At 37.0% G+C, this 16,507-nt stretch overlaps 3 protein-coding genes across 5 annotated transcripts; 2 read left to right on the plus strand and 1 right to left on the minus strand.

Annotated features, from left to right (window-relative positions):
- The first annotated feature begins 843 nt into the window (after positions 1-843).
- On the plus strand, positions 844-6,474 carry LOC116009704 (kinesin-like protein KIN-12F). Of its 2 annotated transcripts, none has more exons than XM_031248825.1 (16): positions 844-1,199; positions 1,286-1,420; positions 1,581-1,664; positions 1,761-1,886; positions 1,978-2,037; positions 2,108-2,161; positions 2,289-2,381; positions 2,462-2,557; positions 2,895-3,043; positions 3,297-3,446; positions 3,573-3,702; positions 3,789-4,763; positions 4,844-4,945; positions 5,016-5,069; positions 5,150-5,944; positions 6,019-6,474. In XM_031248825.1, exons 1-16 carry the CDS (start codon positions 909-911, stop codon positions 6,274-6,276), a joined length of 3,552 nt encoding a protein of 1,183 aa, XP_031104685.1. In that variant the 5' UTR covers positions 844-908; the 3' UTR covers positions 6,277-6,474. The 2 variants fall into 2 exon arrangements, with proteins under 2 accessions (XP_031104685.1, XP_031104686.1); XM_031248826.1 differs by having other exon boundaries at positions 4,847-4,945.
- Positions 6,475-7,967: 1,493 nt separating this feature from the next.
- On the minus strand, positions 7,968-10,600 carry LOC116009715. Of its 2 annotated transcripts, none has more exons than XM_031248836.1 (5): positions 10,434-10,600; positions 9,955-10,238; positions 8,931-9,059; positions 8,529-8,713; positions 7,968-8,453 (listed from the first exon to the last, which is right to left on the minus strand). In XM_031248836.1, the coding sequence occupies exons 2-5, from the start codon at positions 10,162-10,164 to the stop codon at positions 8,066-8,068; spliced, it is 912 nt and encodes a 303-aa protein (XP_031104696.1). In that variant the 5' UTR covers positions 10,165-10,238; positions 10,434-10,600; the 3' UTR covers positions 7,968-8,065. The 2 variants fall into 2 exon arrangements, with proteins under 2 accessions (XP_031104696.1, XP_031104695.1); XM_031248835.1 differs by having other exon boundaries at positions 9,955-10,243.
- Positions 10,601-13,866: 3,266 nt separating this feature from the next.
- Positions 13,867-15,948, plus strand: LOC116007426 (40S ribosomal protein S8-like). The gene is made up of 5 exons (XM_031248097.1): positions 13,867-13,977; positions 14,107-14,179; positions 14,343-14,679; positions 14,795-14,961; positions 15,675-15,948. Exons 1-5 carry the CDS (start codon positions 13,974-13,976, stop codon positions 15,757-15,759), a joined length of 666 nt encoding a protein of 221 aa, XP_031103957.1. The 5' UTR covers positions 13,867-13,973; the 3' UTR covers positions 15,760-15,948.
- Positions 15,949-16,507: the final 559 nt, after the last annotated feature.

Genomic DNA, 16,507 nt, shown 5'->3' on the forward strand with positions numbered 1-16,507 from the left:
AATGACAATCGGGGGAATCTTCATTCTCTACCCTACTTTTCATCCACTGCCAAACTTCAAACTTGTCATGCGAGTTGCGTGCATTAGTGCTGCCTAGTAGGTGCATTAGGGTCACTCTATAATTTTTGTTTTCAAATTGTTTCCCTCTATTCCCTTGTTATCTTGACTTAACAAAAAATTCAAATTTGAATTCAACCAATGGATTTGCTCTAAGAGAATCCCCCAAGGGGGTTTCGAGCAAGCTTTTTCATAACTAAAAATTGAGGGTTTTTTTTAATGGAAGGGTGGGTTTTTTAAAGAAAATTTTTATCTTGCAAATATCAATTTTTTGTGAGACCAATAGAATGTAGAAATGAGGAGAAGCTGGCACGTCAAGCAGGCGCATGTATTGCACACGCCAATTGGGCACGTAAATGCACTTTTTAATCTTCTTCGCCTTTATTTCCTCTCTTTGTTTTCCTCTTCTATCTCTTTCTTACTTGTCATGCAAAAACAACAAAAAGTCTTGCATTGTTGAGGTTGTTCTAAACATATAAAAATATTAGTGCCTAGTAAAATAAATATTTTATAGGCTTAGGAATAATTTTATAGGATTCATGATATAGCTTGACAAAATTGCAAAATTTGAGTTATTTACTAGGAAAAAAAAAAACATTGTGAAAGTTCCCAATTTCCGAGAAAACTGAAAAATCCATTTGGTAATTTGAACTTTTGAACCCATGCGTGGGCAATCCTTTAATGCCTTAACGGCCATCCCGAAAGGAATATAACGTTTCTCTTCCTGGCCTGCATTTCATATTTGAATCCTCTCCACTCTCCACTCTCCACAAATCAATCCTTTTCTCTTCTCTTTCCCCCTCCCTCCTATCGCTCTCTCCCTCTCTCTCTGCAACTCTTTCAGCTTAAAAATGGCAGACAACAGATTCTTGAGAAAAATTTCTACCTCAACCTTCCGAAGTCTCCTTCCCAAGTCGGTTCTATCAAAGAACAAGAGGAGTTCCAGCCGTGCAAAACCCAAATTCAACAACGAAAATGCAGCTCCGCTCCACCCCAACTTTCAGATCAGTGACACCAAATTCTTACGCTCAAACTCAGTCACCCAAAAGCCATTACCGGAACTCGAAAATTCCCCTCCAACAGAACTCACCACATCAGATATCCGGCCACAGCCCCCTGAACTTCCCGAACCGCCGGTCAAAGTAATCCAATTTTGTGAATTTTGTGTCTACTAGCTTTCATTAAGTAGCGCTGCTTATATGAGGTTTTGTTATGAGTTTTTTCGTAGGTTGTAGTAAGGATTAGACCTGGACATGATCCCACAATTGGAGGTCGGATAGTTGCGAACGCTTCTAAGGGTTCAGTGTCCGTTGGTGATAGAGAGTTCACTTTTGATTCAATATTAGGCTCGAGTTCCACTCAGGTATTGAAGTCGGATCCTACATTTTTGTCAGATATGAGTTAATTCCTACTTTAGTGCCTGACATTTTTGTTTGAATGCTTATGTTTTTTGCATTTGATTCTAATTTTCTGGTTTACTAAAAGTTTAGGACTAAGGAATATAGTTATTATATGTAAATTAGGAGGATGCATTTCAATTGGTTGGTGTTCCTCTGGTGAAGGATGCATTAGCAGGTTACAACACATCACTCTTGGCTTATGGACAGGTAGTTCTATGTGCAATTATTTGTTTTGCTGTGAATTCTTGCTTTGTTGTTTGTATGCATTGTTTGAGATTAACTCTTTTGGTTGAATGCTATTAGACTGGTAGTGGAAAGACCTACACGATGTGGGGACCTCCAAGTGCTATGGTTGAGGCTCCATCGGCCAATTGTCTGCAGGGTGTTGTTCCTCGCATTTTCCAGATGCTCTTCTCTAATATTCAACATGTATGTCTGTTAATCTGTTATATAGCTCATATGGAAGCAAAGCATCTATCAGGAAATATCTGATTGTTACATTTTATGGCTGATCTTCTAGGAACAAGAGACCTCTGGAGATAAACAGAGAACTTACCAGTGCCGCTGTTCATTCCTTGAGGTATAGTTTTTAACTTCATCCAGTGATATTGCTATGAATGTGTTAGTTTGTAACATAGTTCTTGCTGCAGATTTTCGATGAACATATTGGAGATTTACTGGATCCTTCCCAGAGGAATTTGAAGGTGAAATTGAACCTTGTGTTGTTAACCCATAAAATACAAAATTCTTTTCCCTGGTTCTCCTTTCTGGATTTTCTATTTATTAGTGTGTATTGTTCTGAGAGCTGGGGATTTTGGTTGAACTGTTTAGATAAAGGATGATGCCAAGTATGGATTTTATGTTGAGAATTTGATGGAGGAATATGTAAGCACTTACGAGGATGTCACACGGCTCTTGATTAAGGTGGGGAACAGTACTGCATTCAACATTCTTTTTAATTGCTATTGCAATTTTATCCTTAATTGATTATGTAACTATTTCAGGGACTTTCAAGTAGAAAGGTTGGAGCAACAAGCATAAATTTGAAAAGTTCAAGGTCCCATATTGTGTTTACATGCATCATTGAGTCATGGTGTAAGGTACTGTCAAACAATAAGCATTAGTTTCAAAAAACTTACTAGTGCCAATGGTATAGTTTCAAGCCAAGCTAGCATTTGAACCCCAGATGGATAATGCTTTTGAGTAGCCACACCACACCATCTATCCTGGTTATTAACCAACTAATATCATGGATGCCCAACTTGTACTGAGCATTTTGAATTAACTATGGTCATTTGTGTTTTTTTAACTTTCAATCTCGTAGCTTTGGTTATTCTAGATATGAAATCCATGCAATTATTATGCCTCTCTTCATATTTCAGGTTCATTTGATTTTCCTAATTATTTAATCCACCTATCTGTAAAATAATGCATCAGGAAAATGCGTCAACGTGCTTTGGTAGTTTGAAGACAAGCAGAATTACTCTTGTTGATCTTGCTGGGTTTGAGAGAAACATACTTGAAGATGCTGATATACAGTGTGTTAAGGAAGGAAAATATGTGAACAAGTCCACATCACAGCTGGGGTATGTTTGATACATAAATTTTAGGGATCATTTATACACGTTGTGGCCCATAGTCTGAATGTTCATCTGAATTATGATGCTAGAATCTCAAACATGTATTTTCTTCCTAAAAAATTTACATTTTCTGTTTCCTGATTCTAGTTGTTCATTGCTTTTTAGTCCACATATTGTGCTAATCATGTGATTATCTGGTAGCCAGTGTAGATAAGTAAGTGATGCATGGACTTACAATTGCCCTTGTAACTGTGTGCAGACATGTGGTTAATATCCTCGCTGAAAATGGTGGTTCCAGGATCCTTGAAAATGTGCCCTACAACAGTTCCTGTTTAACCCATTTATTGAGAGAATCACTTGGAGGGAATGCCAAACTCTCTGTCATATGCACTGTCTCTCAGGATGACAAGTATTTTTCTAGAACTTCTCTATGTGTAGTATTTGGGGGATTTGTTCTGCCAAAGTGTTGTCAAATGCCACATTTTCCCTTCCTATGCTTAGTATGCTACAACTAACATGATCTTTCTCAATGTAGGCATATGAGTGACACAATAAGCACACTCAGGTTTGGAAAACTGGTTAAACTAATGCAGAATGATTCAGTAATCAATGAAATCTCAGAAGATGATGTTAATGATTTGAGCGATCAGATTCGTCTGCTGAAGGTATTTCATTTGTCTTAAGAAAAAGCCTGTTTTCTGTATCATTTGAAAAAACTGTGTTGATGATATATTGTTTGTTGGTTATACAGGAAGAACTAATAAGAGCAAAAACAAATGTTAATGTGTTTGGAAGCAATGATGGCTACCTCAAAGGACAAAGCGCGCGAGAAAGCTTAAATCAGTTGAGAGTGAGCCTTAACCGCTCACTGATGTTACCCCATAATGTTAATGATTTTGAAGATGATATTCACTTCAGTGAGGATGACATAAAAGAACTAGCAATCCAAATTAGTGATGTTCAGAATTCATATGAGAACGCAATCCAAATTAGTGATGTTCAGAATTCATATGAGAACTCAAAAGAAACTTTTGAGAGCAAAGACTGCAGCAAATATTCCTCAGCTGAAGGCTGTGAAGCAGAATGTTATATGAGCTGTTCAGAAAGCGAAAACGAAGAAATTAGCTCTGTTCGTCGTACCCGGACAGTGCTACATCCAGGTAGCATTTCAATCAATACAGACCACCAGTGCCCTGCTCTCCAAAATCCTGAGTTGTCTGAGTCTCCAAAGTTTCAAAATACCACAAGGAAAAATCTAATTCTATCGTCAAATCCCTCATCAAGTGGGAATGCTGTGCAACATATAATTAAAAGTTCTGGGTTCCCACAAACCGAACAACAGGAAGAAAATAAGGCCCACCCTCAATCGAGGTCAAGCAGAATATTTCCTGGGCCAGCTGAGTCCTTGGCTGCTAGCCTTCATAGAGGTTTACAGATAATTGACCATTACCATCAAAATTCTGTATCAACAAGATCGTCGATCTCCTCCTTCTCATTTGACCATTTTGCACTGAGACCATGCATGTCTACTAGCAAAGTCAAAACACTTACTCAAGAATCATTAGAAGGGGAGCAATTTTCTGATGCTGTATCTGTGTCTTTACTCTGTTCAAATTGTCAGCAGAAGGAGAGTAAACCCTCTAATGAAGTCCAGGATAGGTTAAATACAAGGATAGCACTAGTGGATGAATCTAGTGCTACTGAACATGCAGATCAAGAGCCTAAGGTAAGCAAATAGTTAACTAAACTAGTAGCTCTTTTTGCTTTTGTTTTCATGCATAGACTTCCTTCATTCCACTTTTGTAGCAGGATTTTGAGAAAGATTTACTACAAGCTCTGGAGAGAGAGAAGAAGCTTGAAATTGTTTGTAAGGATCAAACAGAGAAGATTGCACAGCTAAATCAAATGGTATATGCTCTTTAATAACTTGTGCAATTAAATGAACCTTTTCAACTCACCAACGGTATTGTCATGGCAGCTATCGAAGTACAAATGTGATAAGGACAGTCATTCAATAAATGACAAAGAAAAGGTTTGTACTGTTTTACGTCTTTTTTACAGTCATTTCGTATGGGCGTTGTATTTCTGCATCTCATGTAATATTCTTTGCAGCTTGTAAGTTGGAATGGCTGTGAAGGTAATGGACAAGATTTCATAAACGAGAAGTGTGACAATAAAGAAGTCCAGGGAGTGGAGAACCATAACGATGGTGGCAACAAACGCTTCGATATGCTTGAGAAGGAAGCACTTCTAAAAGAAATTGAAGATCTGAGGAGCAAACTGCAGTCAAATCCAGATGCATATATGAATAAATCAGTTGACAAAGTTCAATCCTCATTGTTGCAGTCAATTCAGGAAAGAAAGAGTGGCATATATGCTAAAGTTCTAAACGAAGAAGAACTTGAGAAGGAAAGAGAAAGATGGATAGAATTGGAGAGTGATTGGATTTCTCTAACAGATGAACTTAGAATTGATCTTGAGTCCAACCGCCACAGAGCAGAGAAGGTAGAGATGGAACTAAAACTGCAGAAGAAGTGCACAGAGGAGTTGGATGATGCACTTAAAAGAGCTGTCCTTGGTAATGCTAAAATGGTTGAGCACTATGCTGAACTGCAGGAGAAGCACAACGACTTGATTGAAAGACACCGTTTGATGGTGGAGGGGATACAAGATATTAAAAAGGCTGCCGCAAAAGCAGGAACTAAAGGTTGTGGTGCTCGTTTTGCCAAGTCTCTTGCATCTGAGCTCTCTGCTTTAAGGGTAGAAAGAGAGAGGGAGAGGGGCCTGCTTAAAAAGGAGAACAGAAGTCTTAAAGCTCAACTTAGAGACACTGCAGAAGCAGTTCATGCTGCAGGGGAACTTCTCGTCAGATTGAGAGAATCACAGGAAACAGTTTATTTTGCAGAGGTGAGGAAATTGTTAAAATTTTCTATCTCTCTGAGTGCATTACTAACCTACTTGTCTTGGTGTTCTCGCCACAGGAAAAACTCGCAAAAGCCCAGGAAGAGAATGACAAGCTGAGGAAGCAGTTAGAGAAGCTAAAGAGCAAACACAAGATGGAGATCAATACGATGAAACATTACCTTGCTGAGAGTAGGTTGCCAGAAGCTGCATTACGGGCACTAAATCGGAAAGAATATGATGTAACACAAAGTCATACTGCTTCACATTCTTCAGGTTATGATGATCAACCATGGAGAGCAGAATTTGGTGCCATATATCAAGACCAACATTATTGAGTCAACTGGATCACTGACTCAACTTAGCAGTATTACCCTTCAAAGAAACTGCACTGGAGATTCTACTCAGAACTTGTAGAAACATACTCAATATAATTAGACCATTTCCTCTTCTTTTTTCTATTATGCTACTCATATATATATATACCATGACTTTGATGATCATATTTTATGCACAAGCATCAAACTCCACCTCAACTCTGATTTTTTCGTCTACAATAGTAGCTGCTTCGAGATCTATTCATGGTGTTGGCCCGGACGAGCAAGCTAAAAGTCTAGAAGGGGGGTTGAATAGACTTTTACAAATTTTCGATTCTAACTTAAAGTGAGCTGGAATAGAAAAGAAATAAATTTCCCTGCAACGGAAGTCTCAAGCTTGCTTAGAAAATGTAGTTGTAGCGTTTTATAAATTGTGTGCTCGTGTGAATAAGAGTTATGGGGTTAGTTGCACAGTAATAATTATAACAGTAAAGTAAAATGAAAGAAAAGAATTTTAAGTGGTTTGGCCAACCCAACATACGTCCAATGTTCTCCTTTCACTACAAGGAGCAAATTCACTATGTATTTTCACCAATACAATTTACACAAAAGTTTGGACAGAAGCACCTTGCTTCTTCCGTTTTTGACAATCCTTTTCGTTCGTGTATTTTACTTTTCGTGGTTGTGCATCTCACTCTTATCCGTTTCTTCTTTTTCTTCTTCTAAGCTTTGGGGTTTTATATTTGGGGAGGAATCTTCCGGTGGCCAATTTTATCCGTTTGGCAGTAGTCCATAATTTGCCAAACATCCCCAACATTAATTCATGGCTCCGTGTTGTTCCAATGTAGCTCCACCGAGTTCCAATTAAATAATCCTTGTCTTCATCTTGATTTGTATCTCATGTGCTTGCTTGATCAAATAATCTCACTTGATGTCTTCAATAAAATATTCCAACTCCATAATTCTCGTATGGATGTCTTGCCTGATGATAAATCAATTTGTCTTTATAGTTGATTTATTCCTCTACCCACTTTCTTGAGCCCATCATCATTGAATAAAATATTCATAACCTATTCTCCACCTTTTGCTTTCTCCTGATCACTTTGAATCTTATTTGAACTCTTCAAATAAAATATTGTGACCCATGCTACCTTTTGTCATGTGAGACATCTTCCACCATTGCAAATAAACAATTCCTTCGTTGAATCTTGGATCAGCAATGACATCATCACCACTAACTTATAGAAGTTCTTCTTACTTGAATTTTGCTAGACTTCACGCAACTTATTCTTCCGAATGATTTCTTGCTAGTATACTTCTCATTAAATCACTTTCATTTGAATATATTTTTGTGATTACTGTAACAATTGCAGGTCACTGTAGCAGTACGTTTACTTTCCGCTCATGAATTTGGCTTTCTAACTTCACTTCCTAAATTCTTCCTGCCTCACTTTACTTTCTTTAATCATCCTTCCTACCTTCTTCATTTTACTTTCCTAGCTTCTTTACTTTCTGGGCTTTTCGTTCTTCTTCTTCGTAGAGAATGCTTACTGCAACTAATTCTTAACATATTTTTTATATCATCAAAATCTAATTACAATTATTCCTATCACATGGTACACAGTTTGATTTGCTAAGCAAGGATAGTTTCCTTGCAATAAAGGAAGCTTGTTTCTTCCACATACTGCATATCAGTAAATGACAGCAATAGATTATAGAGAAATATTTGCTTTCGTTTAAGATCATGAAATTCATCAAGTGCTAAAGAAGTTGTTTGCTTTGATTCAGAGCTTACCAACACCCAGTAATATTACAGTGCAGTTTCACAATCACTTGGTGTTGCTTTTCTACAATTATCAACAGACTTATCGCTATAAAATTCTGACAAATATGACAAAGCTTCCGAGTTATTGTTACAAACTTTCCATATCGATGCAGCCTCGCCCTTGGAGAGTGTACCCCAGTTCTCACATTCATGGAGAAAGTCGAGCAGCTTTGAATAAAACGAATCATAGTTCATCAAAAGGAAAGGAACGGGGAGAACTGAGCCAATTCGATCAAGTTGGATCAATGCCATAAGCTCAAATATCTCATCCAGAGTGCCAATTCCTCCAGGCAGACCAATCACAGCCGTCTTATCCAAGCTACTAGATCTAACAGCAGCATCTACTAAACCATGCTTCCTCGCAGAGAAAAACCTGGAAAATTTTTGATAATCCTGTACGTATTTAAAATAATGGAAAGAATAGAAAGATTTCGTAGGCCACACTTACCTGCAAGTAAGGTATGTTTCTGATGGCAAGTATGAGTGAAAATTTGTGGCCGTCCATTCCCCAGCTTCTTTGTCTATCTTAAAACCACCAACAGCCTTTCCGGCTTGTAAAGCACCTTTTGTGACAGCATCCATAAGGCCTGATCCAGCTCCCGACCATGAAGTACAATCCAAGAGGGTTGCAATCTGTCAATAAGAATTCAGTAGCTGAAATTTGGACATAGATCATTCATAAGGTATCAGAAAGTAAATGTTCACAAATGTGATTTGGCATTGGCACACAGTTTCATACACAACGATAACAAAACATAATCCTCTCCCTGTGCTCTTTCAATCTTCGTTTTCCTCGGGAAACTTTAAAAATGGTTTAGACCAAAAGTCCAAAACATGCAAAAATACTTGCCTCTTTCCCCAACTCAAATGCTTGTGTATAGTGTGGATGGCCAGGACCCATCCTTGCAGAGCCCAAATACACAACACCCCTGCCAAGCCTATGTATCAATTCATAACATTTCCCAATCTCTTTCTTCACCTGTTTCATCAATTAAACCCTTGTTAGTCTAGAAATCTACTGAAACTTGGATAATTGACTAATGGAACCTCCAATGCCACTGAAATAGACCATTTGTGAACAACTTGTTTTAAAGGAGGCAGATAAAAAGCATCAGTTAAACATATACTTGAAAGTCATCAACTACAAACATCATATCATATCCCAATTATTCTGGTGGCATGTTGGAAATTAATATGTTCATTGGGAGACCTAAAGCCCACAAAATTGATCAGATGTGATGAAGACTCCTTGTGTCCAAAGTGTAAAGGTAGGGGTGGAAACTGAGGACTCATTGTGCACGATTTACCTCCTCCAACGCCCTTGGATAGGGGTAAATGTCCTTTCCCTTGCTAGTCCTGACAAAAATGGTCTATTTGCACTTCTAGAGTAGATGTAGCAACCATCTAAATGTTTTTCTACTTTTGCTGTGATGGAAAGTCCAGAACCATGATGAACATACACCCAAAGTGGTGGGCTAATGGGACGCTGAGACAGTGATTTACCAGTCAACTGTCCTATTGGACCGGGGGAATTGCACCTTTTGTGGGAAATCAAGGGAAAGGACATATGTGAAGAATTGAACTTTACCGGAATTCCATAGTGATCTAAAAAATAATTTCACAGATAAAAAGGATACCTCTTCAATTCAAACATTCCACTATGTAATCACACGTCCAACTTACAATGAAAACTATACTAAAAACATAATGCCTCGCTAGAGATTATCATTAAACTAATTGCAAAACAAAATCCAAGCTTACGATCTGAACTCGAATATATGGCATTCTTCTTTTCAAAAAGATCATTGAAAACAATCGACGACATGACAAGATATGATCTTTGCAGAATAAACAAAGTAGATATAGATTAATACCTCATTCGGGCTCATTCTTTCTTCAAATCCAATTGACTCAAGCTTGCAGGAAATGATCCTTCTTGGTGGGTACTTGAAAGATTGAAACTGCACAGGTTTGTGCTCAGAATTTCTAAGAGAAAAACAATGAGCCAATGATTTAGGAGCGGCAGCAGAAAAACCCATCATCTCAGATGCTCCAAAAATACCACAAAGATTTAGTCCTTGCATCAATTATCCGAGACAGGCTCACATATGTAAATGGCTACTCAGGTCAGGGTTCCCTTTCCCACTTATGCGATTTGCTACACTGATGCAGAAAGTGACAAAGAACAAAAGAATAAAAAATGCGCTTCGATACAATGGAGGAAATTCACTTATATCGAGAACAAAATGAACAATCATTATTTCATGAACAATAAATAAATACAAAAAATATATGTGGAAGCAGTGAAATGTGGAGTTGGATTCAATGGAGATTGAATTGAGTAGTAGCATACCTGAGAAGCGCTTTGGAGAAGGGAGTGCTTTGGTTTTGCTTCGAGCCTTCTGAGAAGAGCTTTTCTACCTACACTACACTGATCGTCGGTGGAATGTATAGTTCAGAGAAGAGAAAACCCTGCCCAGTTGGCAGCACCGGCGGAGTATAGGGACATAACCCGCTATGGATTTTCGAAGCCCACTTTTTTTTTTTTTTTTTTCCTAAAGAAAATGGCAATTTTGTCCAATTAAGTATTTAAAGTATCCTCATTAGTGATTTTAATTAATTGATTTTTACAAAGATGAGTAAGACATATAATAGGAGAAAGAAGGGATAGAAGAAAACAATAAAGAATGAAAAGAAAAAGCAAATATATAGTATTATATTCATTTCCTAATTCAAGCAAATAAATAAAAATTATGAAAAATATGTTCATATTAAAAAAGATAATGGACAGATCAGCGTGAAATAATATTTTGATTAACATGGAAGACAATCTAATAAAATACTATATATTCATAATTAAAATTGGAAAAGGAAATACTCTTTTGTAGAATTCCCGTCCAAAAAACAATAAAGGTAAATTGAAAAAAAAATTGATATTACTAATTCAGTGAAAATATAAAAGGATCCTAATAAAAAATGAAACGAAAATTAGGTAACTTAGAAAATGAAACGGATATTACTACTTTACTGAGAATTAAAAAGATTCCTAATTGACTGAAAATGGAAAAGGAAATATTCGGATCATAATAAAATAATATTTGATTAAGACTGAGGACAAGATAATCACAATTATATCATAAATCTTTCACAATAATATTCTAGAACATTAGTTACAAATGGCACGAAAATTAGGTACATTGAAAAAGTATAAATAGTCTCATCATAGTAAATGTATTCATGTAAACTTCTTATCGGTTATAAACATTTGAAGCTAAAACATATTACAAATCATCGTACAAATCTCATTGCATGCACCCATTACGCATGGGCCATGGCTTCAATCTACATTGTTGGACGTGATATTTTTCCTAAAAACAGAAGAAATGCAATAAGGTTGGAGTGGTGCGTACCTACGAGATTTCAGAGAGAAAAGGTGTTGATACAATGGAGTTTAAGGAATTTCGTGAAAGATAACTTAAGTATCTTAATTCTTAATTTGTATCATTCATTTTTTACAATGGCTTTTGTATAATTATCATATGTTATTCAATTAATTGAGTAATACTTTTGCACTAATCTTATAATCAAATAAATGTACACATTCAATATTAGAATTTTTTATAGTTTCATCTTTATTTTTATTTTATAAATATATAATAAAAAATTTATCAATGCATCGCACGGGTAATTGGGCAATTATTTTGCTCTAATTCAAGCAAGGAAAACATCAGGAAACATAATCGATCCAACCAATTTCATCAATTGCGCTGTATAATATTTGATGTTATAATTTACATAATTGTATATCGATCCAAATATTCTTAAAATATTATAACAAATATATTCTGTGCAACGCACGGGCGAAAATACTAGTAAATAAATAAAAAAAATATTTTTAATATACTAAAATACATTATTTATATACATAAAGTACATTATTTGAGAGTGCATAATCTTTTATAAATTATTCTATATTAAAAAATGTACATTCAGTATACAAATAATATATTTTCTAATACATTAAAAGTGTATATTGCATTCATGGTCCACGCAATAATTTGTCAAAAACAAGAACAAATTACTGTGTTGACCATGATCCACATAGTGCTGTGTAGACCATAACAAAAAATACATTTTTAATACACTAAATGTATATTATTTGTGTACTGAATGTACATTATACAATATAATGTACATTCAGTACACAAATAATGTACATCCACTGAATATAATGTACATTATTTTTATACTGAATGTATTTTTGATAAGATGGTTCTTAGAGATGATGAAAGGAGAGATACTTTGGGATGGGGATATGCGGAAGACAACATGTTCTCAACCAAGTCGGCCTATGACATAGGACTGCACGACCATAACCGCGAGGCAAATGACAGATGGAGGGAAATATGGAAAATGAGGGTTCCAAATAGAATCCGTTCCTTTATATGCCTGGTAAAACATGGGAGGATTATGTGCAATTCGGAAAGAAACGAGGGTTCACGCAAGATGAAAGATGTAGCATCTGTGGAGCCGAAAAAGATGTGGATCATGCCATTCGGAGGTGCCCGGCAGCAGAGGCAGTCTGGGGGAGGATCAACACCGCGGACAGTCCAGGTACACCTAGCCCAACTAATTTTGATAATTGGTTAAGTACTAATGTGGCAGGAGGCAAGGGAGGCCAGAGGAGAAAACAAAGAACAACAAGGTTTGCGATAACCGCATGGTGGATTTGGAAGTGGAGAAACAACCTCATATTCAATGGAGTGGAGAAAGATATTAACGATAAGGTAGAGTGGCTACAAAATCAATTCAAAGAGATCGAAGCAGTCTTGGAGAGAGACGAAGAGCCTAGAGGAAGACGAGAAAAGGACGATCGCAGAAGACAACCATGGAGACCACCGGACACCCGCTGGATCAAAGCTAACACCGATGGTTGTGTAGACAAGAACAAAGACGCATCATGTGAGGGGGTGTTCCGAAACGATAAAGCAGCATACGTAGGAGCGTTCTCCAAAAAGATAGGCAAGTGCGAACCAATTGAGGCAGAGCTATGGGGAATTCACATGGCAGTAGAGAAAGCGTGGAACATGGGCATTCAAAGAGTGGAATTTGAGTCAGATTGCGCCAAGGCAATCAACCTCATCAACAGCAACGAGGAGCATGTTGGCCATGCAAGAAACATTATTGACTTATGCAGAGCATGGAAGACTCGAAATTGGGAAGTTAAATTCTCATACATTCCGAGAGAGCAAAACAAGGTAGCAGATGCACTGGCTAAAGGAGCTCGCAACCACGCAGAGAATGCCAGATGGTTCGACCAACCACCAAGGGAGATTGAGAAGCTACTGCGCGATGATGAAATTGGACTCTTGGGCGCTTTTTACGACGTGAGGGTCAGCTAATGACCTTGGATACTCTCCTCCCCTACTCATAAAAAAAATGTATTTTTGATAGTATAGTCCACGTGATCAATCATTATTGCATAGACCATGGTCCACACAGCTGTGTGGACCAAAAATAAAAAGTACATTATTTTTGTACTGAAGGTACATTATTTTTGTACTGTAGATACAACAGTAAAAAAATAATGTACCTTCAGTACAAAAATAATGTACTTTTTATTTTTGGAGCTGTGTGGACCATGATCCATGCAATAATTTGCCCCACACGATTGGAAAACGAGCATTTGGGCCTTTTGAACGATCGTGTTAGGCCCATTATTGGGGAGCTAGTCAAGGGCAAAATTGTAACTGCAATGCATTAGGGTTTTTGATGCAGCTGTAATAACCCAGTTGGATCGGGTCCTGTGTCGTCCTCTTGCTGCCCGGACTCAACTTGTTCGATTAATTTGGGAAGAGCGGTCGGAATCCTAGGGTCGTCGTCGCCGGCAGCCATGGGTAAAGGATTCAACTCTAATCTATCCAACTTTTCATTCTCGCTTGGTTTCTCTGCTCTAATCTCAAACCTTTTCGGAATGGAAGAATTGAAAGAACGAAAAGAGTGATAATGATGATGATATGTGATAGGTATATCTCGGGATTCGATGCATAAAAGACGAGCCACTGGAGGCAAGCAGAAGGCTTGGAGGAAGAAGAGAAAGTATGTCAAAGAAGTTAATTTTTGTCTCCTAAACTCTAGCTTGTTTGTACTCTAATTTTATTTATTACTGATTTATTAGGTAAATTCTATCATTAAATTCAGAATGGAAATGTTCTGCTATATTATGCATTGATTTTAGAAGCATATTTTGATTGCCCTAAAGGTATGAGCTTGGAAGGCAACCTGCAAACACAAAACTGGCACCCAATGCTAAAACAGTTCGAAGGGTTCGGGTTCGAGGAGGCAATGTGAAGTGGCGTGCCCTGAGGTTGGACACTGGGAACTACTCTTGGGGAAGCGAGGCTGTGACTAGGAAGACCAGAATCTTGGATGTGGTTTATAATGCCTCAAATAATGAGTTGGTTAGGACCCAGACCTTGGTTAAGAGTGCCATTGTTCAAGTGGATGCTGCACCGTTTAAACAGTGGTATCTCCAGCACTATGGAGTTGACATTGGCCGCAAGAAGAAGGCTGCTGCTTCGGCCAAGAAAGAAGGAGATGTAAGGAAATGTCCTAAAGTTAAACGTTTTATTGTGTTTCTAAGTGGGTGATTGCTTGGTATATCTATAATATATTGCAGCTAATTTCCTATCTATTTTTTGTTTGTGTACTCAGGAGACTGAGGCTGCTCCAGAGGAGAAGAAGAGCAACCATGTCCTCAGGAAGCTGGAACAACGCCAGAAGGATCGTAAAATTGACCCACATATTGAAGAGCAATTTGGGAGTGGCCGCTTATTAGCTGCAATTGCTTCAAGGCCTGGCCAGTGTGGTCGTGCTGATGGGTATGGTTTTTCTTCTTTGCTATGTTCTAACCTGGTGTTAATTTTGAATCCAAATTCCAAAATGAAACTGAAATTGAATTTTCTTTTTTTTTAAACAAAAGAGTTATGGTAACAAATTATAGGGTATATTATAGGCAACCATTATGGTTAGAAAGAAAAAGGAGACCAAAAAGAAACTGTGGGTAAATACTAAATAGTATTGCAAATTATTTAAGTTTCAGATTTCTGCCATGTCTTATATAGGCCAAGAGTGGGGAAACTGATCCTATTTTATATTGGAAACTTTTTTTTTAGCTATAGAAGTTCTGTGTGCTAGTGTATTAAAATATTCTAATGCATTTTTTTGATTGTGGTGTAATAAGTAGGTTAGTACTACTCAATGCACCAGCCTACCCAACTTTAGTAGATTGGTTTATGCAAGAATATCTCTCTATAGCATCAATGAAATGATGTGTTTATGGTCTAGTGTAGATAATGATTTATTGATTTTGGAATATCATTGTTATAGTTCAAATATTAATATTTATATTAATGCTACCTGGCATGGCTCTTGTTTTAAATCATATTAAATTCTCGATTTCCACTGTTACATAATATTTGATTTGTGTGAAGGTTTCAATTATTTTTAAAAGCCTAGAATCAGTAATAGCTCAAGTAGAAATTTGTGTTAATTTGCACATTTGTCTTATAATTTGTTCATTTGGACTTTACAGCTACATTTTGGAGGGGAAGGAGCTAGAGTTTTATATGAAGAAAATTCAAAGAAAGAAAGGGAAGGCTGCTGGTGGTGGTGCTTAGATAGTCATATCTACTCAATTTTGTCATATTAAGATTAGATGGTTCTTACTCCTTTGGACCATTAAATTTTACTATTAGCAATGTTTCATTTGAGATTGGCTCACCCTTAAGAGCTGTACAAAAATTTGTGGTGTCCAAGAATTTTGAGAACCAAATTTCTAATACATGATCTTCAATTTTTCATTTAAATGAAGATGCATATGACAATATCTATCCTTTTGACTCCTGCTTCCCTTTACCCTCTACTATTTGTTATGATAGGGAGGCCTTCTTTGCTCCATAAAATGGTATATTCTGTATGTTATGATAGGGAGGCCTTCATTGACTTTTGCACAAAGAGATGCCAAGTGAATGGTTTTATTGGTGTTTAAGACTTGGCCAAATACAACCAAATAGGCCCCCAGGGGACAAAAAGACTTGTATCAAATTGTGGACTGTTTAGGAAACACAACCAAATAGTCCCAGGTAGAAAGAATCATGTGAGATATCAGTATCTAAGACTAAGAAATAGGGAACAGTTTTTCCTTTACATTTTTCTATAAAATCATGTGCACAGATGTGCTAGGAGTTTTAGTTCATGGGAGTACACTTATTATTTCTTTTCTTATTTACATTATTACTAGGAAAATTATAAGGCATAGTTCTGAGTTTAGCTAAGTTAAAGCTTCACTACATGTTTTTGGGGAAGTATAACCCAAAATCTTTGTATAAAGCTCTAATTGTGAATCTTTTTTAATGCCTTTACCTT

This window comes from Ipomoea triloba, chromosome 2, assembly GCF_003576645.1.
Source record: "Ipomoea triloba cultivar NCNSP0323 chromosome 2, ASM357664v1".
Taxonomy (NCBI): domain Eukaryota; kingdom Viridiplantae; phylum Streptophyta; class Magnoliopsida; order Solanales; family Convolvulaceae; genus Ipomoea; species Ipomoea triloba.

Bases quoted from the DNA above. Each gene is read 5' to 3' on its own strand.
- LOC116007426 (XM_031248097.1), top strand. The intron at 14,180-14,342 runs GTATGTCAAAGA...ATTGCCCTAAAG, and splicing joins GCTTGGAGGAAGAAGAGAAA to GTATGAGCTTGGAAGGCAAC. The intron at 14,962-15,674 runs GTATGGTTTTTC...TGGACTTTACAG, and splicing joins CAGTGTGGTCGTGCTGATGG to CTACATTTTGGAGGGGAAGG.
- LOC116009704 (XM_031248825.1), top strand. From the start codon at position 909: ATGGCAGACAACAGATTCTTGAGAAAAATTTCTACCTCAACCTTCCGA. The intron at 1,421-1,580 runs GTATTGAAGTCG...TATGTAAATTAG, and splicing joins TAGGCTCGAGTTCCACTCAG to GAGGATGCATTTCAATTGGT. The intron at 4,764-4,843 runs GTAAGCAAATAG...CCACTTTTGTAG, and splicing joins ATGCAGATCAAGAGCCTAAG to CAGGATTTTGAGAAAGATTT.
- LOC116009715 (XM_031248836.1), bottom strand. From the start codon at position 10,164: ATGCAAGGACTAAATCTTTGTGGTATTTTTGGAGCATCTGAGATGATG. The intron at 9,060-9,954 runs GTATTAATCTAT...TTGATGAAACAG, and splicing joins AAAGAATGAGCCCGAATGAG to GTGAAGAAAGAGATTGGGAA. The intron at 8,714-8,930 runs GCAAGTATTTTT...TCTTATTGACAG, and splicing joins CATTTGAGTTGGGGAAAGAG to ATTGCAACCCTCTTGGATTG.